General features: G+C 37.8%; 1 protein-coding gene across 6 annotated transcripts in view; it reads right to left on the reverse strand.

Annotated features, from left to right (window-relative positions):
* Positions 1-824: 824 nt before the first annotated feature.
* The window catches only part of Tmem161b (transmembrane protein 161B), an 88498-nt gene continuing 63221 nt past the window's right edge, over positions 825-26101 (reverse strand). For 2 of the 6 annotated variants that reach the window (XM_028894689.2, XM_037209537.1), the window contains 7 exons: positions 12988-13139; positions 12469-12529; positions 11753-11893; positions 9043-9156; positions 4199-4373; positions 3269-3365; positions 919-2176 (listed from right to left, as the gene is read on the reverse strand). In XM_028894689.2, coding sequence (XP_028750522.1) covers positions 1902-2176; positions 3269-3365; positions 4199-4373; positions 9043-9156; positions 11753-11893; positions 12469-12529; positions 12988-13139 — 1015 coding nt within the window. In that variant the 3' untranslated portion in view covers positions 919-1901. Of the gene's footprint in view, positions 2177-3268; positions 3366-4198; positions 4374-9042; positions 9157-11752; positions 11894-12468; positions 12530-12987; positions 13140-26101 lie in introns of all 6 variants that reach the window. The other 4 variants (XM_028894691.2, XM_028894690.2, XM_028894687.2 and 1 more) reach the window with 3 other exon arrangements.

Below are 26101 nucleotides of genomic sequence, written 5' to 3' on the forward strand. Positions count from 1 at the left end.
ATATTACTCAATGACTTAAAAAATTGACATCATACAATTTGCAGGCAAATGGATGGAATTAGAAACAAAATCATCCTGAGAGAGGTAATCCATACCTAGAAAGAGAAATAGGGTATGCATTTGCTTATATCTGGCTCACGGCAGAGAGAGAGGGGGGAGAGAGAGGGGATAGAGAGGGGAGAGAGAGGGGAGGGGGAGAGAGAGAGAGAGAGAGAGAGAGAGAGACAGAGACAGAGAGAGAGAGAGAGACAGAGACAGAGAAAGGGAGGCATATACTTTGGAACACATAGCTTAAAACAAGATGTCTCCATCAAATCCCTCTCCTTAGAGCTCAGGGAAACTCCGCAAAAGAGACAGCAAGTTTGGGGGAGACAAAGGGTATGGAGGACACCAGGAGAACAAGGCCTTTCCTGAACAAGGCTCATACAAACTCACAGAGACTGAAGCAGCAAGCCCAGGGCCCACTGGTCTGCATCAGGTCCCCTGCATACACTACAGCTTTCAGTTCGGCACTTTGACGGACTCCTGAGTGTATGAAGAGTGAGTCTCTGACTTTTGTCTGCTCTTGGCTCTTTTTATTTTTTTCTGTTGGCTTGTCTTGTCCAATTTCAATGTAATGGCTTTTATCTTATTATATTTTATTTTGTTATGTTTCCTTGCTCTCTCTTAGAAGCCTGTTCTTTTCTAATGAGAGGCAGAAAGGGAGTGGATCTGGATGGGAGAGGAAGTGGGGAAGAACTGGGAGGAGCACAGGAAGGGGAACTGTACTCAGATTATACTGTATGAGAAAAGAATTTGTGTTTAATAACAGGCAAAAACTGAAAAAGAAAAAAAGAAATTTAATTTGGAAGAAATCACTTAATCATCCATAACATTTTAATTAATGTCATATATGTTCAACAAATAAATTACACTCTATTAAGCTTTAAAAAAATGTATTTTAATCTCATTCCAAACAAAATTTCTAGATACAAATACATCTCATTCAAATCATTTTTAACAAACATTCTGCAACTTAAAATATTATAAGGATTCAATATTTTCATCTTTTATAACATCAATATATTATATATTTAATATATAATATAAACACAATACATACACATAGTCAGCAGGATTACAAAGTAATTTTTAAATTTGATCAGTATTGATAAATATTTTTAGATTAAACGTAACTATGTAGAATCAAAAAAATAAAATACAGCAGGCCCAAAACTAACAGTGAGACTGCAAGTGTTCAAATGGCCAATCATTTGAACAGAACTTTCACGCTAGGTGGCACACACTTTAAAACAATACTCTTGCTACTCTCAAGGAGCAGTACTTGTAGACTTCAGGCATTTATATCTCCATTCAATTTAAAATGACTACGCAGCTTTTCGTACTGTAATATACAGTAGCTTTCTCTTCCTTTCTGTTGGATTTTTGTTCATTTGTTTGAAGACTTATATTACCAACAGAAGTGACTTTAGTTCCTTCCCTCCCCTAGAGCATGGCTCAGTTTGAAGATTGTTCTATAGGCAGCAACTAGAGTAATAACAGTACCACAAGACCATGAAGAGACACCAGGAACTGGAGTCCTAGAAGTCGGAAAGACTGTTGGAGGTTTGCACTGTAAACCAAGGTAATCAGAAGGATCACCCTTGCAGATAGCCCTCTCCCATTAGCTAATACAGTGAGTTACGATTCCAATGCCACAGTGTAACAGTGTAACAACCTATCCTGGGATTTTTAACTAGTACAACATGAATTCACCCTGAGAGTACAGAGGACGCATTTGCAACAAGACACTCCAATAATTCCTTTTCTCCTTTGTATTTGCATTCTTCTTTTGTCAACCCTTCAAGGGCACAAATATCCGAATTGAAAGTGTGACTTGGATATCCATTTTTGACTGAAATTCATGCCACTGTCAGATATTGATGATAGAAAAGCCCAAAAAGGCTTGTGGAAAAGAGGCAGGCAGCGATCCACCATGTCAAAAACGACAGAAGTCCTCGAAAAAGGAGAGGGGTGAAGATGGTCTTCAAGCTGCTCAGTGCCACTGTGATCTGTGTAACAGTCACCTTCATCTTCCCGTCAGCTGACGGTAGTTCAGAGTAGATGGAGTTGGAAGGGAAGCTATCCACTGGCGAGGGAGACACAGCTTCCGGATAAATCCCCCAGGAATGATTCCCTAGAATAGTCAAGACACAAAACAACAAACAGAAGAAAACCTGAAATCCCCAACCTATATTAGAAACTCAAACATTTAGTGATACACTCAATCATTTTAAGTTGAAAATAAAGTAATAATTTTGCTATCTGTTAAAAGAACATAATTAATGGAACCATATTACAGAATGTTTTTCAAGTAAAAATATTAAAAAACCCAAGTCTGACAAGGCTCTTAATTCACTGCAGTAGAATCTAGAAATCCATAAGCTATGAATCGACCACCTTTACTAACAGAACAGACTCATTAACTTCCTAGAAATCCTTTCTACCTCCACAGCATCACTACAAATGTCTTTCTGAGAAACTACGTATGACGTCAAAGGAAGCAACTACTGGTGGCTTTTGGAACTGGTTTCCTCCTAAGCTTTTCTACCTCGCACAGGATGTGACTCACACTTTGTAACTGAGCTACCTGCCCAGTATGGAACACAGTTCTAAGGCACAGGTATACTTATCATCAGTTCCACCCTATCAGTTAGCTTACTCGGATCATACTTAAGAGTTTCTTGGTGCTTCTAAGCCTGCACAATGGCAGGCTGCCCAATCTAAAAAAAAAGAGAGAGAAACAGGGCAACAATGGGCAGTTCCTGGGCACTACCACACAAGCAGACTTGACAGTCCAGACCTCCCTTATTCCTAGAAAATCCTGAACCTTTTCTACATAAGTTACCTAAAGTCAAACTATACAACCCTGCAGTCTAGCCAAGTTTATAAAGACTTGGTAATAATTTAAATGTTAGGCACTAACAAACCTTTAATTTACCTGTTTCTACACTAATATCTAAACAAGTGCTTACCCACATTACTTGAGAAATCTGGAAATTAACATTAACATAAAACCCTTCTAAACAGAAAATAAGAAAAACATATACACCTGAGCTTCTAGAATGAAGACCAATCAACTCCTATGGATAAATCTTTCCCCGATTCCATAAAGCTACGACGACGACAGCTGGAATGTCATGATGTGCATTTCTGTGCTAGTAATAGCAAAGGAATTAACTATAGGGAGAAAGCAAGGGGTGTTTCCCAGTTGCCATGGCATGCCTACCTAGTGTTTTCAAAAGCAGAGTTGTGTGAAGCAGCATTACCAGCGGTGCCACATACTGCAGGGCAATGACACAGAGGTAATAAAAGACTCGAGCCACCTGCAACCAACAACATGCTTAAGTATCCAATACAGCTGACATGGTACGAGTGAGTTAAACTTTCATAAAATCATCTAACTGAAATGTTTATAAGTAATCCTTTCATGAGAAGAGAGCTAAATATGATTCATTTACATTTCGTTATATATGTACCCTGACTTTAGAAAGGCTCAACCCAAAGATAAGCTTTTGGAATTTGAAAATATTACAAAATTGTTTAAAGAAACATTTCAAAGGTAAAACAAAATACTAAAATCTCTATGGAGAGCTACTTAAACATCATAGTTAGTAACTGTGACAGGTAGGCATGTACAACACGAACTCCTTATAAATAAAAACACTAGATCTTCATTCCATGTGAACATATTTGAAGTTAAGTTTTAAATAACATGTAATATATGAAAGATAAAAACAAAAAATAGAGGCACAACATTATAGTAAATCTAAAAAGAAAGAGGACTAGATTACCTCTTTCTTCTTCTCTAAAATCTCTGCAAGTATTTAAAATTCCCATGGAAGCACATGGAAGAATGTTAAAAGGAATGATCCGAGGCACTGAATTTCTACTCATGATGTCTGGGCAACATACCATAATGCCTTTCTGATCATCAGGCAGGTTCCCGCTCAGCAAACAGGCTTGCTACAGCTTTGCAGCATCCACCTGTGTTGACACTTAGAGCACCAAAGGCAAGAAGACAAGCCAGATCCCTATTCAGCACCAAAATCCAATAAGATCTGACAAATGTCAGCTTATGGCTCTCCGCCCCTTTATTCTAAGGACATGAGATGGCTTGCGCCATTTTTGTTTTCATTTTAACTCTTACAAAGCTTACCATTTTCTGTAGCTCAACTGTACTTATTCGGCCTGCTTCTTTCTTCATTTGATCTACGCATTTCTGGGCCAAGTTTAAATATGCTTGCAGGTGACTTCGCATCATGGCCAACCGCAAAGCACATAACAGGATTATTAACCAGAGTCGCAGGGTATCAAATGTGGCTTCTGTCATTCTATAGATCAAAAAGTTGATATGTGCTCTCAGGGACTACAATACACTAGCATAGCGGTCATGCAACTGTTCACCACATAGAATACAGGAAATCTCTACTTCCTTAGAGTCAACTGGTAGACCCGAACAAGAGTTCTATTCTGCCAATAACTTATCTAATGGCTCTACTTGTGTAAAATAATTAAGCAGATAGATGTATAATGAAAGCACAAGTCACAATAGAGCCCCCTTTCTAGCTACCTATATCTATGGAAGAAATGTAAGCTATAACACAGGCAGTGAGTCTCAATGCTCTTAGAGATGAAAGAGTCCCTAAGGGGGACCGGGGACCATAGGTGATCACAGGTGGAACTAATCAAGTCAATGACTTATGTAGTAGGTAGCTGTTCCAACTTTGACCTTGAAGCACTGCCCCAGTGAGGCAGCTGGTAACTGCCACACCTACTTATGACCTGTCCCTGGGGTGTGGCTAAGACAGGAGCCCTTAAGACCTGAGATCCAGACATGTGGGCCTCTTGTTTCCTTGTGATCCTGGATGCTCGACTGTAGACCAAGTCAGAGTTCTCCAGAGAACCCTGCTGGACTGCACCTCACCTCTCCTGGATCCTGTAACCAACCCCTTTACTGGCTGTAAGTTACACCAAAATAAACTTCCTTTAACTATCAGATAAACTACATAAAGTTGCCTTGCTAAATCCCTGCATTAGACTCATCTATAATTTGCTATACTTTTGTCTGTTTATATACTTACTTGATTGGGTGGATTTCAGTCTATTCTATTTTTAATTAGGACCACTGAAAACTAAAAGCATCCTTACATATTACAGCACATTAGATACCTCAGATTTCTCTAAAAGCCACTTAATTAACCTATTATGCTCTAAGCAGTACCTTAACGCTGAGTTTACAATTTTAACACATCTTTTAGCTCACAATTAGAGGGAGCTGGGGGGGGGGAATGGGTGGGAGCAGAGACAGGTGCATCCCTGAAGCTCACTGGCTAAACAGTCCAGCCAAATCAATCAGCTTCAGTGATTCTCTGCCCCAGAAAACATACTGGTATATTGTGATCTAGGAAAGACACTGATGTTGACACTGGTGCTCTATATGCATGTGTACACATTTATCTCACACACATGTACCCCGCCCTCAGCACACACCCTCACCCCCACATACAATTTTTCCCTTTTGTGTGTTTCTATCCATTCTATCATCTATTTCAGGAAGCATCTTCTTAGTTATAGCTCCTCTTTGGGCAATCAGTGTATGCAATACACTCAACAGTCATGCTAAGTACCTTGGGATCCATGCTACAGATCAGAGTAGTAGCAAGCTTGGTCCAGTTACTACATCAAATTACTCAAAAGGCAATTTCCTTTCAGCAGGAATCAGTTCTTACAAAACAACAAAACCTTTAAACCCTGAAGGATAGATATCAGAAAGTCTGTCTTCAATACCAAAATATTTTAAGCTTTTCCTAGCAGTCTAATTTCTGGAAAGATATAAGAGTATGGTTCTCAGGCCTGGCTTTTTATGTGGGTTCCAGGGACCTGAACTCAGGTCTTTGTGCTTACACAGCTGTCAACTTTACCAACTGAGCCATCTCTCTAGCCTGAAAAGATGAAAATGATAATAACTTATAACGATTCACAATAGTTCTCCCCTAAATGTGTTCCATTACCACATCATCCCTTTGTCCAACAGCAAGTGCCTGGAAATGTACTAGAGGCCCAATACAAGTGCTATGGAACGGCCTGCTGTTGAATAGGGAAGGACAAGGAAAGGCAGAGAAGACATCAAAGTGTGATTTTGTTTAACTGTCAGAAACGGGAACGAGACAAAAACTTTGTAATACATAATCTCTTGTTTGCCTTTTCAAGGTTATGAATGCACATGGATATAAAACTCTAATGCAAAGGCACTGTTGTCTAGAAAACATAAACACATAATATTTTAACAATACATTTTCACTACAATAAAAAACAAATGAGCAGTCACATAGAAGTAACAGTGTATAGGATGTAAGGGCATCTGCAGCCTTGAAACTTTCCAAGGGGCATCTAGAAATCTGTTCCCTACAGTGTGGAACAAGAACTGACTGGCAGCACAACGAAGATGGCTATTTCACAGCCATCAAGGAGAACAAACATAAAAGTTACTAGAGTAAAATAGAAAATGACTAACTCATTTCATAAGTTTAAGATTTGGTATAACAGCTATTATTCTTCTAACCCATACTAAGGTAATACAAGGATCTGATAATGTGATCAGATGGGGTGTCTCAAGAAGAAATCTAAGCTGGGGTAAAACAATAGGTCAAGAATAGGCATAAGACAAGTGTGGTAGCTCACACCTTACACAGTAGTTTCTGGTAAGCCTGAGCCACAGCCACAGCTCTAACAAAGGGGAAAAAAAAAGCCCAGGTAGGGGGTGTGTAGAGATCTCTGTGAGTTCCAAGACAGCTGGGGCTACAGTAAGACCCTGCCTCAATCAATCAGGGAGAATAGGAAGAATGGATTCTTGCCAAATTTCAAGGTAATTTCAAGGGTTTTACGATAACTACTGATTTTCTTCTCAGGTTATAAACATACCAAGGCTGCACATAGCCACACTTTACTTTTTCAGTACTGTATCAGAATATGTGGATGAATTAACGCACATTTCCAAATTGCACAACACCACATCTCTGCTTCTGACTACAAACACTTTTCCATATACTAACTTGTTTATGCAACAGAAACACTCATCATTTCCTTTCTGACTACAGACAGTCATTATTTCATTCTCTACCACATTGACACTGAAATTTAAATAGAAATTTTAAACTAAATTATTAACTCACAACTAAAGAAGAGTGAGATGGAGCATACTTAAGGTTATAAGTCTGACTGATTATTTATAAAATTGGGTGGAAGCAAAGATGAGACAAAGAAGAAAGAAGTTTCAACAAGAAGAACCCAGGCTGTTGTGTATAAACAAAATGGAAAACAAATTTTGGTACTGCTACTATCTCGGGGAGGGAGGGGCTGGGAAAAGGTAAGAATCTCACTCTGTATCCCAGCCTGGCTTTAAACTCCTGATCTCCCTGCCTCAGGCACCCACAACTAAGATTATTAGGTATGCACCACCATGTCTGGCTCCCCCCAAAATGGCCAACAACTAGTAGCCAAACTATTTAATTCTAAGTCTGCTACCTTACACAGACAATAAGAACAGTAACTACAAATGATTACTATACAGAAAAGCATAAACCAGCACAACTGGTTTATGACAAATGCTAGTTTCCTTGTTTTTCCTGATTTTATCTGTTATCTGTCAAGTGAAAACTATTACTAAAGTCATACTTAAACATTACTTCTTCAGTGGATATTTCCCTAAAAAAAGTCATGGTCTCACTGGTTCTATTCTCCAAGACAAACAAATACATACAGCATTTAAAAGAAGTGTATTCTATACAATGCACACTGTGGAGTCAATGACTAGTCAGGCTTTTCTATTTGAATTCTGATGAGACACTGTGAAAAAAATATTACTAAGCGCTCATTTTTCAAAGACTGAATTACATGTGTTACTTCACTGATTCCAGCAATAACCCTGTGAGGTTCATACTATTTCATTTTCCAGATGTGGAAACAGAGGCTTAGTATAGCTAAATAACCTACCTCAAGTGACAGTTTTAGTGAGAAGCAAAGCTAGAGTTAGAACCAGCTCTCTAAACCTTTCTGGAACTGTGGAATAGTTCCATAACACTGTATCTAACGCACAAAGTAGTTATTAATGTCTTTCAATAAACTGCTGCTATATTTCCTTGACATGCTATTCTGCTAAACCACGGTTGTCAACTGGGGATATCTGAACAAGTATTAATCATAATTTTAAGACATTACTTTTAATTTTCCTAAGTATGTTGTAAACAAAACTTCTCATTTGTTAGAGATGGAAATCGCAGTGCTTGTTGTATAAAAATACATCTCTAATTTATTTGAAAAACATTTTATCCAAAAAACAGACATGAAGCAAAAAGAAATGTTAAAAATTTCCATGGATAAGGAAAGGAACATCACTTATATCTCTATTGACAACACTTTTCCTCCATAAATTTCACAAAAGGACAATAATAAAAGCACTATACAAGCATCTAAATAGGCAAAATGACAGGAAAAATGTAAGATGGCAATTAGATTACATAATTAAATAAAAAATAAAGTACCTAGTGCTGGGCAGTGGTGGCATATGCTTTTAATCCCAGCAATTGGAAAGCAGAGGCAGGTAGACCAAGTTCAAGGCCAGCCTGGTCTACAAAAACAATTTTCAGGACAGCCAGGGCTACACAAAGAAACCCTATCTCAAAAAGCCAAAAACAAACAAACAAACAAACAAATAACCTCAATTTATCCAAAAAACTGAAACAGACAAATAAACAAAAACTTAGATATAAGCCAGGCATGGTAGTGGCACATGTCTTTAATTCTAGTACTCAAGAGACAGAAGAAAGAACTGAGTTCAAGACCAGACAGGTCCACATAATGAGTTCCAAGACAGCCAGTCATATACACTGAGACCCTGTCTCAAATAGCAAACAAGCAAACCTATCAAAATACAGTGCCATTTAGGAAAGTAGCTTTGATTTATAATGAAACAAAACTCAGAGCTCAAGTCCTTATACTTACAAAGGGACACTTTCTTTCCCCAATGGTGGGTTCATGATGTAGTCTTTGGTGATAGGTTTAACCCAGAGCAGAACCATAAATAAAGGTGCCAAGAAGTTGATATGAAGTAATGTTCTGAAAGAATACAAGAAATAAGCATAAAGATCCAGAAACAAAATGTGATAGTCAAGTGTAACTTGCCTATTACATTTTTAGTTATTTATTGTTAATCTGAGTTCTTAAGAAATGAGGTTATTTTCTTAGTTTTTCAGATGAGAACATGTACACAGAGAGAGTTCAATAGCTTGCTCAGAGCCATTTAACAGAGGAGAGGGCTCTCTAAGACTAAAATGAAGATCTGTTCACTTCTAGTCGAGATGCATTTGGTAATCCCTTATTAAATCCATGATTCCAACAGGTGCCTTAATGATTCGCTAATTTCCTATAGTCAGTAATTCCAATGGCAGATACTCAGGAGTCATCTGATAATTTTCAGCACAGCCAAACAAAACGCTTGCTCAGTATTCACAAATAAATGACAGTGATTAGCAAAGTCCTAATACCAGAAGGCATATGGCAAATAGAACACAACTTATAACTGAGAAACCTTGCAATATGTAATGACCATTTATAATGTTTAAATTATACTATCAAAATTATAAATGACTCAAAAATTTGTATTTCTTCTTGGACTGTTGCAAACACAGCTGAAATTAATTTTTTTATCATATTCAAATAAAGATAATTTACTTTTTGTTTCTATTTTTAATTTTGTGGAATAGCTCTTGTTTACACAGCCTAGCTTGGCCTCCACTCCATGATACTCTCAGCCTCATGAGGGTTGGAATTACAGACATGAGCCACCACACCTTGCTTTTCTCGTGACAAGGCTACAGTCCTAATGCAGCAGGACTGGGCTCCAACCTCATTATTAACTAGTATCTAAATTTGTATCCTACAGATACACATGGCTGCTAAAAATTCTGTTTTAGGGATAAAAAGCAAACTCAACAGACTGTTTTATTCAATATACTGTTTTCATTATCAAGAGTTTAATTTCATTATTAATTAATTAATTTCATTATCAAGAAATATAGTTAAGCCACAGACAGGCTTAACACCATGCTTTAACATACACACAAACACACACACAAATGGGAGTGATGGGTGTGAGGTACAGGGCTGAATGAGGAACAGGGAGGTGATAGGGAAGATGGTTGCAATCCCTCTTACTCCACAAGTCCCAGTGCCTTGCCACTCAAGCTACCCACAGCAGAACTAGCTTGCCCCAACTGTTACAACACAGCAGAGGGATGCACTACAGCATGAGGCTGTAATAAACTGGAAATAAAACAAAACCCCAAGTCCCCAAAGGGAAAACACTTAAAAAGAAGCCACATTTTACTGAAGACAGATGTGCCACCCCTCGCTCCAACCACCACTAAACGCTTTATGTTTTATAAAGTGATTCTTTCATCCCACACAGCCTTGGTAAACCGTCAAGGGCAGGGAAGAAAGAGCAGTATTAGGTATGCAGTGTTGCTAGGGAACACTCCAGTATCAAGGAGCAGCCCACAGCGGTTTCAGTAGCTTGTGAAGGGCTCCCCTCCACCCATCCTTTCAGCTTATTTAAATCATAGCACTGGGGTTAGTGGACTGCAGTTGTGTGTGTAGGGAGGAGGGGGGAACCAGGTTTTGTCTTAAAAGAAGGCTTCAGAGAGATGGGTGGTGGGAAAAGGGCAGGACATAGTAAGGAGCATGCTGAGTCAGAACAGGGAGATGAGGTAGTGTGTAACGGGCGGGGTGAGGGGCTAAGATAAGTAAACACATACTAAACATGTAGAAAAATGAAGTCACGGAGGAAGAGTGAAAATTAAATAACACAGGTAAGAAATAAGAATGGAAAAGCAGAATCAGCATCATTAAATACAGTATTTTAAAAGAACAGTAATTTTAGGAAATAGGATTGTCTGGAGAAGCTTAATGACTATACACATTCATGTAAAGTGGAGTGTTCTCAGGTAGGGCTTGCACTGCACGTAAGATAAGGCCTGGATCTAAAGCATACACAAGCCCACCCTTCTGTTACGCTGTCTCTAGTCACTAACAAACAAACACCCCCAAAACAAAACAAACCAACCCTGAAATACCTACAAAGAAAGCAGCAAAGGGCTTGGAACCGCAGGCAGAAGTTTAGTATGTTTTCCCCATTTCAGAATCGTTCAAACTCCCTTGCTCTGGGACGGTGCGCATTCTTTGCAATCTCACAATAAACAGTGAGTCACTTTAAGTCTAACACAGATCACCAACTTAGGGAAAATATTTCTTACAAATGTAACTCTTAGCTTTAAAAATATTTAATTATCTTAAACAAAAATAACAAAATACTTGAATAAACACATAAACTTTTAAGTATTTTAAAACAAAATTTAACAGGGAAATTGGATCTTCAGTTCCAATGTAGAGACTGAAATATCATAAATATCTGAATTAAAAAGAATTAACATAAACCTTGGTATTTCAAGTAGAAACACATTTAACAGCAACTGTATTTTTAACATAGGCTTGAAAAGAGAAACTATTTATAGCTGAGAGGAAGTGGTGTGACATCAAATGTTTATTAATATTAATTCTGAATAAAATAATTTATTATGTTATCACAATAATATACCTTAATTAAGATGGAAAACATATATTTATCTGCATGTGCTTATGTACATTTTCCGCTTACTGTGTAATTTTTTCTGTTGCCAAATTCAGGGCATCCAGATGCATTTGAGCCAGCCGTAATCCAGGAAATGTCAAAAAAGCCCCAATGAGTGAACAGAAAATAGCCAGGAAAAATTTGAAAGTAAGTTTGGAAACAGGACCCCTAAAAATAAAGTTTTAAAAAGAGCTGATAAATTTTCCAAGAACCCATTTTTTCCCCATTCACCTAATTTACAAATCACAAAAATAGTATCAGTACATCAAAGAATATATCTACAAAAATACTGATCTTATTCACAACAGATCTTGGTGAATGATAAACTAAACCAGGTATTTCTTAAATGACAGTCAACAATCCAAGCTACATATTCAAATGATATATAGCTTGAATATATAGTTTGTTTCATCCTTGGAGATAGTGGGCATATAAGATATCGTAGGGATATAAGAGCAAATACAACTACAAAATCAACAGGAGATTCTGACTTCACAACTGTAAAAAGTGTGATGACTGAGGGCTGGGGATGGAGTGGGATGAGCCCCTGCTGGTCTGCATGCATTAGCCCCTGTGCTTAATCCCAACACTGTAAGGACCAGGGACAGAAGTGAGTACTATAAGGAATTATTTTACTGATTAAAATCAAATAATTATATCTATTTTTTACTATAGTAAAAAGTGCTTTATTTAAGAATAGAAAATGTTAAATTTAAATAATGTTCAAGTTTTCAAAAACTTACTGAGATTCTAAACCCTGCTTTTCAAGAAACTGCATCGCACTGTCTGAAAAATTTGTAAACCCTGTAGGAAAAAAGAGATTCCTCTTATCATGAGGGTGAAATATAGCCTCTCCTACAACAGAGCATCTCATTAGGTTAGTGACTAGCTTTGGGTGTGTGCGTGCTAACTAGTATGCTATAATGCAATAAAATCAGTTATTAGCAAGAAAAGTCTCTAAAATATCCCTTTGATCCTTGTACATTCCACAAGTGCATAAAATTTGAATTAATTCTTTAGCATTACATAAATTAATTTAACTTTATGAAGAAAGTGAGGTTGTAGTATTTTGGGGGAAAAGTTAATAAAAACCTTAGCTAAAACAGCAATAAAGATCTCAATGAAGATTAATAAATGTTAACTAGAACATAAGCCAACTTCAATTTTAAGTATTTATTAAACCTAAAACTAAGATAAATACTGAAATCAAAAATTACACTACACAAATAAAATTGATTTTTAAGGTTGTGTAAAACTGTTACCTGTTTCAAGCCCGAACTCCAGGTAATTCTCCGTTACGATCAAAACTGCCATTGCTTTAACGAAGAAAAAAAATCCAAAGGTGACACAGACTGACCTTTCACCACCGTCTTCTACTTTAAAATAGTGGGTAGTTAATGAAAATAGAACTTTGCTGCAGAAGGAAAAGTTCAGGAAAAACCACAAATAACTTGTGGGAGCTATACACAACATCTCTAAACGAGGCAAATGCCAAGAGTTAACACGATTCACTGATTCTATTGGGCAGTCTGTCAGGTGTACTTTGGAAGTGAAAACCTAATGAAAGACTTGATGGAAGCAGAACAGAAACAAAGAGAAAAGCTAGTATGACTTTATCTTTTTAAACTAAGGAAAAGTACATTAAAAGTGAGTTGCAATTATAGAATGTATTTCTTATGTATATGACTCAAATTTAATGGGGTAACTACACAATTTTATGCTAATAAGTTCATGACAATAGTAGCATGAAAAGAAGGGGTGGTAGAGAATTTAGGCAGTTAATCTTATTGGGCATATTTATCAGACATTTATTGTTACATTTATAATTAAATACAGAATTCAACACCACAGGACTAATTTGTAACCATTTAACAATTCAAAATTTGAAAATTACTAATAGCTACGGGTACTCTGTTATATGAAAACTATTTAGGACCGTCATTCATGAGGGTTAAACAAATATGAGTTCCACACTAGTCAAAGTTTCAACATGTTCACCTTGAAAATCAAACTAAAAGAACATGTTACCTGAGCCCCACATAACACACACTCATTTAATTAGGATCAAATCAAATATGACCCAAACCTAGAACCTGGACCTTATATATACAAATCATCCTTCTTGAAAGGATAAGCCAAACACAAAATAATGCAGCCAGTAAACAAACCTAGACACAAGTGACTCTGATATGACTGTTGGTTAAGCACTAGGAATAATGAGCTGCCACTTAGGATGAGTCATGTACACAACAAAACACATTTAAAGAAACCTGTGTGGGGTTAAGTAAAGACCTGAAAGTTATGCAGATTAGAGATGATTGAGATTTAAACCCAGGCAGTCATAATCCAAAGCCTGGGCACTTAGCACTCATCTGCCTCCATAAATTACACGAAGCACCTAATAGTTATGTGTAGCAGCTCAGAGATAAAAGATGGAATCTTTTCAAACTAGTTAAGCATTCTTGCTATAGTTTTCAAAGGCAGCAAGCTCTATGCTAAATTTGAAGCTAATTTTTTTTTTTGCATTTTATTTTAATTAACCCATCAATTAAAGGATAAATGCTGTTAAGGGTTCCAACCTAGGGTCTTGGGGTTTCTAGGCAAGTGCTCAGCCACGAAGACATATGCCCATCCTGCTACATTATTTTTATAACACAGAATAAATCTTCAACTCTTCTGCATCTGGAAAGCTGACACTCTCTTCAAAGCACAGAAGAATTTCAAGAGCAATCCTGTCCTGTGTCCCCGGCAGTCAGGACTTGGTGCCTCTGTTTCACCCCTCCTCCTCCATCCCTATGATTACTAGATAAATCCTCCCTGCACAGGAGTCAATCTCTTCCTCCTCTGACCACCATGGACTCGATCATTTCTCAGCAGCTAAGCGTATACTGTGGCACTCCTAAATCTGGCATGGTTCTGTGCGATTAAGCTTAATCAAATCATCATATTTCAATTAAAATGACTCACAGAGGTTTATCAGCAGCATGATTTCCATGTTATTTTAAGAACGATGATTTTTTAAAGCTTCTCTTCCATAAAACCATTGCATATAACCCAATACTATTCTTCTCGACTTTTATACATAAGATTTGACCAGTTATGCTCTTACCTACCGCTATAGAAAAGACTCTTCAATACCAAGTTTTTTGATAAAGCCAAGGGACCATATATTTAACTTTTACCTTAAAATTAAAGCATATACACATACATACACATGTATATAATCTTAAGCAGAGTTCTACCTCTTGGACTGATAATGTTCTCCCCAAGAACCATAGACTAACAAAAACCTCAGTACCAGGGATGAGAAACCTATTTTGAGCTGTTGGTCAGGGCTGTCCAAGTGGCTCACAAAACAATATAGGTTACTGCTATTGCTCTTGGCTGTGTCTCAGAGGTCAAAGGTCAGATACTACACACTTAAGATAAAGGGCTTGGATGATTGAGCATAATACCATGGCCTCCTTCTTTCAGTCAGAATGTAATACCAGAAAGTACCATGCAAACTGACAAGGGAGGAAAGCAATCATAGTTCTATCTAGCTGTGATGCTTGTGAATCACAACAATAGTGACATTTGTATTTTGGAAGTAATGTTAGATAGGCCAACAGCTATCTAATTGCACTTAAGGTTCCCTCAACAGCAGGAAAATCATGCCTAGTACTAGAGACCTAGCCAACTACTTGGGGCTGGGGAAGTCATGGATCTTAGAAGAGAACCTATTCCTTTCTACTTTACTAGACTGGCATAATTCCTAACTACATTCTAATACTTATTCTTATAACTACAGGTCTGTATGGCTCTCATCCCTCATCAAAGAAGCTTCTCTTTACAGCAAACAGAGATCATTACAGAAAACTGTAGCATAAATTCTAATTGGTCTTAAAAATAAAAACCCGGAGTCAGATATCAGAGAAGCAGAGCAGCCAGCCACTAGAAAGACTTCTTACCTCTTGGAATCATCAGACTGAAAGGGCTGAGCTCCTGTCTCCATCCCCTTATCACTTCATCTCTCCACCCAGCCATATCACTTACTGTTTCCTCCTCCCAAGTCCTGAGATTAAAGGTGTGTGCCATCACTATCTGTCCTCTAGAGGCTAGCTCTGCACTCTGATCTCTGGGCAAGCTTTATTTGTTAGAGCACAAACAAAATATCACCACAGAAAACCACAACAGGACACAATGCAGAAGTCAAAGAGACTATGGGGAACTCAACCCCAACTGATACATCTACAATACAAGACCGGTTACCTAAGCTCATAGAACACCGTAGACTATGTGGTAGAAGGATGTAAGAACCAGAGACCCAGAAAGTCTCTATATCCCTAGAAATGGCTGCCTATATAACACTTGAACAATGACAATATCAGTAGTCATGCTAATTAATGCAGAAGAAAACAAATCTCATGGGGTCCAAATCCTAGACAAAAAACTACAATTAATGACTGCTGAGAAAATGAGAATTAGCCTCTCCAAAGGATGAGTCCTCTAATTGATTATCTAATACAAAGTGGTCAGCCCTGAAATCCTATATATACAAAGAACAAAAAGAGACTCAGAAGGTTGTATTTATGTATCTCTGCCTCTCTTCTCTCTCCTCTCCTCTCTCTCTCCCTCCCTACCTCCCTCTCTCTCCGTCCCCCACACCAATAGTAATCAAAGCAAAAAAAGGCCATCAATTTGAGAGTAAGATAGAACATGGAAAGGGTTGACGAAAAGAAAAGGGGGAAGTGATGTAATTATATGTTAACTGAAAGTTTATTTAAAAATACTATATACATTGAGAGACTATGACCCTGATAAGACTAAAGAATCTCCAATTTTAACAATGCAGGGACAGTAAGACCCACATAGATAAATGTAATTCATCAAGTAGTTAAGATCAAAACACAGAAATAACATAATCACCTCAATAGAAAACCTTTGACAAAATCCAGCACCCTTTCATGATAAAAGTCATAAAATGGCTAGTGATGGAAGGAGCATATATCAACATAATAAAAGTTATATACAACAAACCTATAGCTACCATCATACTAAATGTGGAAATCTCAAACTCTAAGAAAAACTCACATTAAGATCTAGAATAAGATAAGAATATCCCTTCTTTCTACTTTTACACAATATAGCTTGAAGTCTTAGCTAGACAAATTCTTTAAAAAAAGGAAATAAAAGGGATACAAATTGGAAAAAAAGGACAAAGCATCCCTTTTGGCAGATGATATTATATGAGACCCTAAAAACTCAGTCAAAAAAAAAAAATTCTAGAGATGATACTTTCAGCAAAATGGGAGGATACAAAACACATAAAACCAGTAGCCCTCCTATATACCAATGACACACTGAAAAAAGAAAATCCTATCTATAATATAGCCATATAATAATAGCCATAACAAAATCAAATCAAAATGGCTGGAAATAAACCAAACCAAGGAAATTGAAGAACTCTACAATGAAAACTTTATGACAGAGAAGAAAGAAATTAAGGAAGACACTGAAAGACAACAAGCTTCCATGCTCATGGATTGGAACAACTAATCTTGTGAAAATAGCCATCCTACCAAAAGCAACCTACAGATTCAATGCAATTCCAGTCAGAATTCCATGGCCCCCTCACAGATGGGACAAAAAGGAACCAGGACAGCTAAGGCAGTCCTGGGCAAAACAAGATGGCTAAGGAGGCACCAGCATGCTGTTGTTTGTTTTAGCTCTTTGGCGGGGGTGGGGGGGTTGGTAGGTGGTGGTGGTGGTGTCTGCCACTCAGCTCCCACACAGAGGCTTTTCTTACTTATAAATGCCCAGCTGTAGCTTGGCTTTTTCTTGCCAGTTTTCCTTAACTTGTCCGGTCTCCGGGCTTTTCCTCATCTCTTCTGTAAATCTTACTCTTACTCCATGGCTTGCTGTGTAGTTGGGTGGCTGGCTCCTGACGTACTCCTCTTTTTCTGGCTACTGCTCCTTCATCCTCTCCCCCAAGATTTCTCCTGCTATTTATCCTCTCTGCCTGCCAGCCCTGCCTATTTCTCTCTCCTGCCTCATTATTGGCCGTTCAGCTCTTTATTAGTTAGACCATCAGGTGTTTTAACAGGCACAGTTAAACAAATGCAACATAAAAAGTAAGTAACACACCTTAAAAGAATATTAATCAACACCACCATACTCGATTTCAATTATACTACACAGCCTCAATAATAAAAACAGCATGGCACTAGAACAAAAACTCAGATCAATGGAATTAGCTACTCAAATTTTGGCAAAGATGCCAAAATTATACATTGAAGAAAAACTGTATCTTCATCAAATGATGCTGAGAAACCTGGATATCAATATGCAGAAAAACCAAAGTAGATACTTACCACCCATCCTCCACAAAACTCAACCACAAAAGAATCAAGGACCACTTCAACATAGTCCTGATACTATAAAACTAGCAGAGGAAAAAGTAGGGTGCATGCTTCAACTTATAAGTTGAAGGACAGGTAAGAACTTGGGGAGTAAGACTCCAGTACCAGAGGACATAAAAACAACTGACAAATAGGATCTCACAAAACTCAAAAGTTTCTGTCCAGCAAGGGAAACTGACACAAGGAAAAAAGACCATATTTGCCAGCCATTCATCCACCAAAAATTAATGTCCAAAATATACGAACTTAAAAAACTAAACATTAAGAAAATAAAGAATCCAACTGAAATATGGGTTATGAACTGAACAGAAAATTCTCTAAAGAAAAAAATACAAAAATCTTGATAACACTTTAAAAAGTGCTCAGCATCATTGGCTGAGGTAGTTTGAAAGAAAATGGCCCCCAACGGGAGTGGCACTATTAGGAGGTGTAGTCTTGTTGGAGAAGGTGTGGTCTTGTAGGAGCAAGTGTTGTCACTGAGGAGGTGGGCTCTGAGGTCTCATATATGCTCAAGCCACACTCAGTAAGTCAGACTACTTCCTGGTGCCTTCCAGTGAAGAGGTAGGGCTCTCAGCTACTTCTCTAGCACCACTTCTGCTTGTATGCCACCATGTTGCACCATGATGACAATGAGCTAAACCTCTGAAAACGTAAGCTACCTCAATTAAAAGTTTTTCCTTTATAATAGTTGCTGTGGTCACGGTGTTTCTTCACAGCAACAGAAACCCTAAGACATTAGCCATGAAGGAAATGCAGATTAAAACTATTTTAAGATTCCATCTCACCTAATCTAAACAGTCATCTCCAGTAATACAAATGACAACAAATGCTTGCATGGATGTGGCAAGAGGGTAATTTTTACATACTGCTGGTGGAAGTATAAACTAGTGGAAATCAGTCTGGAGGTATCTCAGGAAGTTCTATATAAAACTGCCATATGACATATATATACCACTCATTCCTGGGCACACATTAAAAGGACTTAATATTTTACCCCAGAGAGACACCTGTACATCCATGTTCACTGCTGTTGTGGAATGTTACTTTAACTAGGCAAAGATGTGTTACATTTGTTTATGCTGTATTTGTTTAATAATGTAAAGACATGTTGCTCTGCCTGCCTACAGCACCTGATTGGTCTAATAAAAAGCCAAATGGCCAATAGTTAGGCAGTAGAGGGATAGGTGGGGCTATCTTACTAACCTAAATGAGTAGGTTTCTGTAATGCTTTATTATATAATGCTAGTGTATAATAAGTTATCATTTAGGATAGTAAGTAGGAGGAGGAATCTTAGCTTGAGGCTTGAATAGAAGGAAAAGAAGAGAACGAGAGAAAAAGAGGGAGATGCTCAGGGCCAGTCTACCAGGCAGCTGCCAACCAGAACATGGAGTAGAGCATACAGAATGAAAAGCAGTGAGGCAAAACATAGATGAAGAGAAACAGGTTAAATTAAGTTATAAGAGCTGGCAAGAAATGAGCCTACCTAAGGCTGAGCATTTGTAAGTCTCCGAGTCATGATTTGGGAGCTGGTTGGTGGCCCAAAAGAAAGCCTGCTACACACTGCTCCTCTACTGACAATAGCAAAATGACAGAAAATATGAACTGATAAATAGATAAGGAAAATGTGGTACATATACACAGTGGAATGCTGTTCAGGTACAAAGAACAACAAAATAAATCTGCAGGTAAAAGAACAGAACAGGAAAACTAGTATCTCAGGCCCCAAAGCATAAATGCCTCAAATTCCCTCATATCTGTATCCTAGTTGCAAACTTTTGTGTATTTAACATGAAGCCAGTAATTAAAAAGGTGCCATGGAGGGATGCATTGAAGGAGAGAGGAGAGCAGATTATAGGTAAAAAGAAAGTAGAGAGCTGTAGGAATGGGCATTCAAGGAAGGGTATATGATAAAATAAATGGAACCCTGTTAAATATTAAAATACATGTGAAATGGAAGAAAGAAGTTTGGAAAGCTAAAGAAGTGGGGGTGTGGGTAGGAGAATGGGCAGGAGGAAAGAACACAGCCGGTGGGTTAACCAACACTGGCGTTGTATAATAAGCACTACAGAAACCTACTCACTTAGCAAGCTCATTTCAAAACAGTAGTCTGGGCAGAAGGACCCTGCACAGATGGACAATGCCATTCCCAGAAGACACAGGCTATTAAATGAAAATCATAATGCTAGGCATAGGATGCCTCCATCTGAGTTACTAGTTAGGGAAGCCCAAGAGGTCTCAAAAACCAACAGAGGCTATTGACACTGTACTTGATTACCTATCACAGATACATGGGGAAATCCTACTGTGGAAGACACCACATACTTAGGCTACAGGCCATAAAGAAATCAATCTCAGACCAAACAAGAAACCTCCTCCCGGGAAACTAGCCTTTACAGTGCTAGAAAGTGCTACTACAGGAGAAAGGAGAGCATTGCTCTTACTCAGAGCTGGACCTTGCATGCCACATCAATCTGTTAAGTTTTATGTGCCCACTGGTGCAACAGTCTAACTTCCTGCATTGTGACTGGAGTTGAGTCCTGCTCCCTAGGAAATCTTCCTGGTATTGTAATCTCATAGCTGCAGAGGTAACAGACCCTAAGGTGGACCCTGATAGTATGTTATAAAATGGTCCTATTGTCAAAAGCCTCCTAAGCATGTTTATACCTATAGATTTATGTTACTTTCAACCTTGGTGAGAGAGGCTTCTTTTTAAAGCAGGAAGCACAAACTCCTAACTGATCAAAGAGCTAAGAATAAATGACTGACTGCTCAGCCCCAATTGGGACACCAATAGACCCTCCCCGCACACCTCCAAAGGCTGTGGACAGGAGGTGGAAGGAAAGAGCTGAAGGATGGGGAGGAATGCTGTGAACTGCTGTCTTCTGGATATGGCCTGGCTATCACAAGCACAAACTCCCAGATCTGTACACCAAGTGTACCATCTCAAGCAAGCCAAAATTCTAGCAAACACAAGGGAGGGTCTTTTAAAGCTCCACTTCTACTGAAAGGCTCTTGGCAGTTCACAGATACTGGAGAAGGAAGAATCACTCTACCCTGAGGAAGTAGCCTCTGAGATCCAGGCTCTAATGGATGGTCCTATGCCTACACACACATGGGCAACATTTATTGGTCCCATAGGTTGTTTTTTAAAAAGAGAGAGAACATGAAGTGTGGGGGAAAACACGTTGGAAAAAGGGGTCAGGAGGAGTTGCATGGGGAAGGTGGGGGAAGGATATGATCATATTTCATTGTATACATGTATGAAATTCTAGAAGGAAGGGAGAGAAGGAAAGAAAAAGAAAAGGAAGGAAGCAGAATGTGGCTAGCCCATGACACCATAGGCAGTGCTCGCCCTAACACTGCTGCAAAGTCAGACTTACAGCTCAGTGGCAGAGTCTGGGTGGCACCTACGGGGCTCTGGGCTCAATTCCTAGCACTGCCAAATCTACAGACACATCTAAAGTAGACATGGCTTGTAATGAAACAACAGGATGCAGCCTGGAGTCAACTAGCTGTGTATCAGAGAAAAGAAAGGCCAAATGTATTCATCTAAATTTTAAACCACCTTGCATGGTCTAAGATCTTGGAGTCTTGATCTCGGAGTTAACAAATTCTAAACATGCTATAATTTGGATTTATTTTACTCGGTTAGTAAAGGAGAACTGTAGAGTAAGCTTTCTCTGTTTAGACTTTCTAGTTTCTCACAGGAAACTAGTATGTATATGTATGTGTGTGCGCATATATATATATATACATATATATATATATACACACACACACACATACATACATATATACAGTCTCATACACAACTAGTTTTAAACTATGCATTTTAAGGCATTATTAACTACCTAGTAATAGAAGTGAAAGCCAATATGATGGAAAAGTTGGAAGCAAACAGACAAGAAAAAAAACTTCAGGACTTAAGACTATTGAAACCTTATCTATACAAATCATAATTTTCTCTTTGAAAGTTAGGAAATTGAGTATCAAGTTAAAGAGAAAGCAACCACAATGACAAATTAGGAAACATGTTTAAGTCTTAAAAAAAACTATCTAATTAACACATTAAATACTCTTCACCTAACTAACATACTAGTCAGAATCCAAATAACTAAAAGCACTTTTTGAGAGCAATGGTAGGACTCTAGAACACAGATGTTCAAATTATTCTCTATTTCTTCCACATTACTCTAAGCCACATGTTTCCCTTATTTATCTTTTCTAAAATAAAACTAGAAGTAAACCCATTGGTTTCTTTTACTAGAACCAAATACTACAACTCCTTCTCTTTGACATTATATTGGAATATACAGGAAAAGAGAATAAAGGTAAAAATCACAGAATATAAAATCTCCCAAACCACACCTGAACTACTTCCAAGATACAGTTTTGCCATCTTTTAATGCCTCAGGAGCCTAACCCCTGGTTTGAAAAACACTGTTTCATTTTATTGAAAACAGAAACTAGAATTTCCAGAGACAATTTTCAACTCCTCTACTGACAAAAAAAAAAAGTCTTCGGCCAAAATGATGTGAAATGACCAGAGTGACATTTCCAAAGATGACATCTAATGCTATAGATCTGAATACATTATAAAATATATCAACACTGAAAGCAAATAATACTAGATATAACATGACCCAGCATTAAGTATGACCTTGCCTTCAGAATTTATCTATTAATATAATCCCATACCACAAATGCCTAAAACATAATTCCTGACTCAATTCATACTGCATACTAGACAAATTATAAAATCAAGTACTTACTTCTACCAGATTAGAATAAACCCTCCTCAGAACTTGCTATAAAGTACACATAAAATATTCTGCAATGTAATGCTATGATCTGGGTTATTAATTCACATCTTCAAGTTTTCTTATAATAATAATCCCCAAACCTCCTCTTGAATTAAAATCTACCATCTTCCAGATGTAATCCATACACTGTCTTGATCATAATCTATAATCTGGACTGTCCTCTTCCCTCCCATCTCCCTAATCAAAGACTGAAGTGAAAGCCCCACATCCTTCAGCGCTCTCTTCTGAATGGATGACCGCACTTACTTCTACAATGCATGCACTATGCAGTCACATGCTGAGGACTGCTATGTGACAAAGCTGTAAAGAGCATTCTTTTGCTCTACAGTGTCTTGGTTCTACTCTTGCCATGTGACCTTCTACATTAACCTCTCTGTGTTTCTATTTCCTCACCTGTAAAGTACAGCCACTATATTCAAGACCTTAAAGGTCTAGTTTGAAAATCAGAGATTCTTTCTAGTCTCAGCAACTTCAATGTTTTCTAGACACCTGAATTAACAGCTGAACACTGATAACAGGAAGGAAAAGGGAATGTATTCATGGACTGACAGATCACATAATGATTCAACTTTTTAACCTTTCCCATGAAATTTCAAGCGGTAAAAGATTCCACAAAGTATGTCATGCTGTGAGCTAAAAATAGAGGTGAGCTGACCTCTCTCTATGATGGAGAGCAGTTAAAACTCTATTCCTATTGCCTTCCTGTGCAAGCAGGGAACTAACCCCACTGTGACTCTAAAACTAGAGACTGCCTGTGAAGAAATGAACTTGAGGCAAACAGACTTTAGATTAGGTCAGTATACTAAAAAACAGAACAATTAAGTGATAGTCAAAGATACCAAAGATGCTCAACTTTAGTGAAAGGTGCATACTGATAAACCCACAATAAGCTGAAAATATTCAAACTAAAAAAATGCATGGACTACCCCTAATCTACTGACTACTGCAGCTAAGACATACTGCCCTGTGACCACACAATGACTAGTAGCTCTAACTGACCAGCTCCCTGGAATACTGTAACACATATTACTAGTCCCAATAAAGAGCAAACTTTCAAGTGTGGTTTACACAGGATGTGTTGTGTTCACACAACTTAAAGGAACCAAAAGGAAAAGGAGACTTGAGGGGTTCCCTGCTCCCCCTTGGAAACAGTTTGTACACACGCAGGAAGGAGACTGAGGACTACAGAAACTAAATCACTCCAAAGGACAGTAAATGACATCATGGCCTTTTCATAAGATGAGCTTCAATATTACTAAATTATTCCTCAGTGAAACTCCCAAACCCTACTTACATACAGAACTTCCATTCTTCCTCTTCAAGTTCAGTCTCTCACTTTTAAATAGGAAAGGAAGCCTTAGATATTAAGGCAGGGATCAAAAATTTTCAAATAGTAAATGCTTTGGGCTTTGTAAGCAACATATACAGTCTAATTCTGTATATAAATTTTGTATCCTTTTCCCTACCCTGAATCCTTAAAAAAAAAAAAAAAAAAAGTTAATCAACTATCCTTTGCCCTAGAGCTATACAAAACAAACTGTGAATGTAGGCCCTGTTTATTTGTATACATCTATATTATATTAAATCAAAGACACAATTATCAATGAGGAAAATTAACTTGGTAAAAAGATGCAGGCAGCCACATAAAACATTTCAAATATGTAAGTTATGCATGTTTCTGTACACATACACACACACATATATATTTCATATTAGCTATGTAAAGGTAAATGCATTTTTCAAAGAACAAAATGTTATGAAAAGTGATTAGCTAATAAAATTAAACATACAATAAACAAAAAAAATAGACAAAAGAAAGTTTCATCAAGCAAAACAAAGAGCATCAATGCATGAGGTACATTATCTATCTAACATGAGACAAAAGGAATTATATGCACTTATACGTACGGTGTGTGTGTGTGTGAGGGGGGTAAGAGTGGGGCCTTGAGGATGTCAAAGGCACAATAAAACAGTTTCCAAACCGAAATTTACAAAGTTGAGGAGTCTTCAAGAAGCCTAGCCCAGGGAAGTAAGAGCTCAATCAAAGTATGTGTCGACGAGCTTACAGAAGTGGGACAAACCAGTTAATAATCACTGTTTCCTAAGGGAGGAGGAGAGGGGGCAATGTAAGCCATATGTATATCACGACAAGAATGTTACTCTCAATGGTATCTCTGAAAGTTATGGATAGTGGAATTATATTTGAAACAATGGAGAAATATTGAAAACCTAGAACTCTACACCCAATCGAATGGCAGCACAAAGTAAGGCAGCTTCAAAATCACAAAGTCCAAAACCAGTCACTGTCCATGCTATGGCTGGAAGTTCCATCCAACCATTTGAACAAACCAAGAAAAACAATGAAAAATTAGGAAAATGGGAAGTTAAGATTGGGAGAAGGGAACAGGAAATTCTTATGAAACCCACAAAACTAAGCCCCAAGATAACAGTTACTTAGTTGGTCTGAAAGGCAAATAATCCCAATAAAGCCAAAGCAAAAAGAAAGTAATTCAGTTATAAGTGACCTAGTAGGCCATTACTGAAAAGCTAATGGAATTACTAAGAAATGCAAAGAATAAGTAAAATTTTACAAAGAGTAGTAATTTATGAAAAAATTACAAATGAAACCACAGTGCCTTAAAATGCTCACTATGAATACTTAGGTATAAAAAAAAATCTGACTACTGATTTCACCAAAGTTATACAAAGTGTACTAGTAATATTAAAAAGGAAAAATAGAGGGAATAGTATATTGTGAGAAAAAGAAATTCTCTCTGGCCATAGCAGCACATGCCTGAGGTTGATGCAGAAGAATTTTGAGTTCTAAGATAGCTTGTGACAAACAAATTGACCCTGTCTTAAAACAAACCAAAATACAAAGCTACATTCACTGGTCAGGAGAAGAAAGAAAATCTTCACATGCCATAACAGATAAATTATTGGAACTGTAACCTCTCATTTAGAAATACAGAGATTTGACTATGATTGCATGTATGAAGTGTGTGTGGGAGAAGGAGCCATACGCATGCACCACGTGTGTGGAGGTCAGAGGGGCAACTGTGTGGAGTCGGCTCTCTCCTTCCACTTGACATGGTTTCAAGGGTGGACACAGATGTCAGACTGGAGCAGCAAGTGCTTTTACCCACTAAGA

The sequence above is a fragment of the Peromyscus leucopus genome, chromosome 11 (assembly GCF_004664715.2).
Source record: "Peromyscus leucopus breed LL Stock chromosome 11, UCI_PerLeu_2.1, whole genome shotgun sequence".
In the NCBI taxonomy this organism is placed as follows: domain Eukaryota; kingdom Metazoa; phylum Chordata; class Mammalia; order Rodentia; family Cricetidae; genus Peromyscus; species Peromyscus leucopus.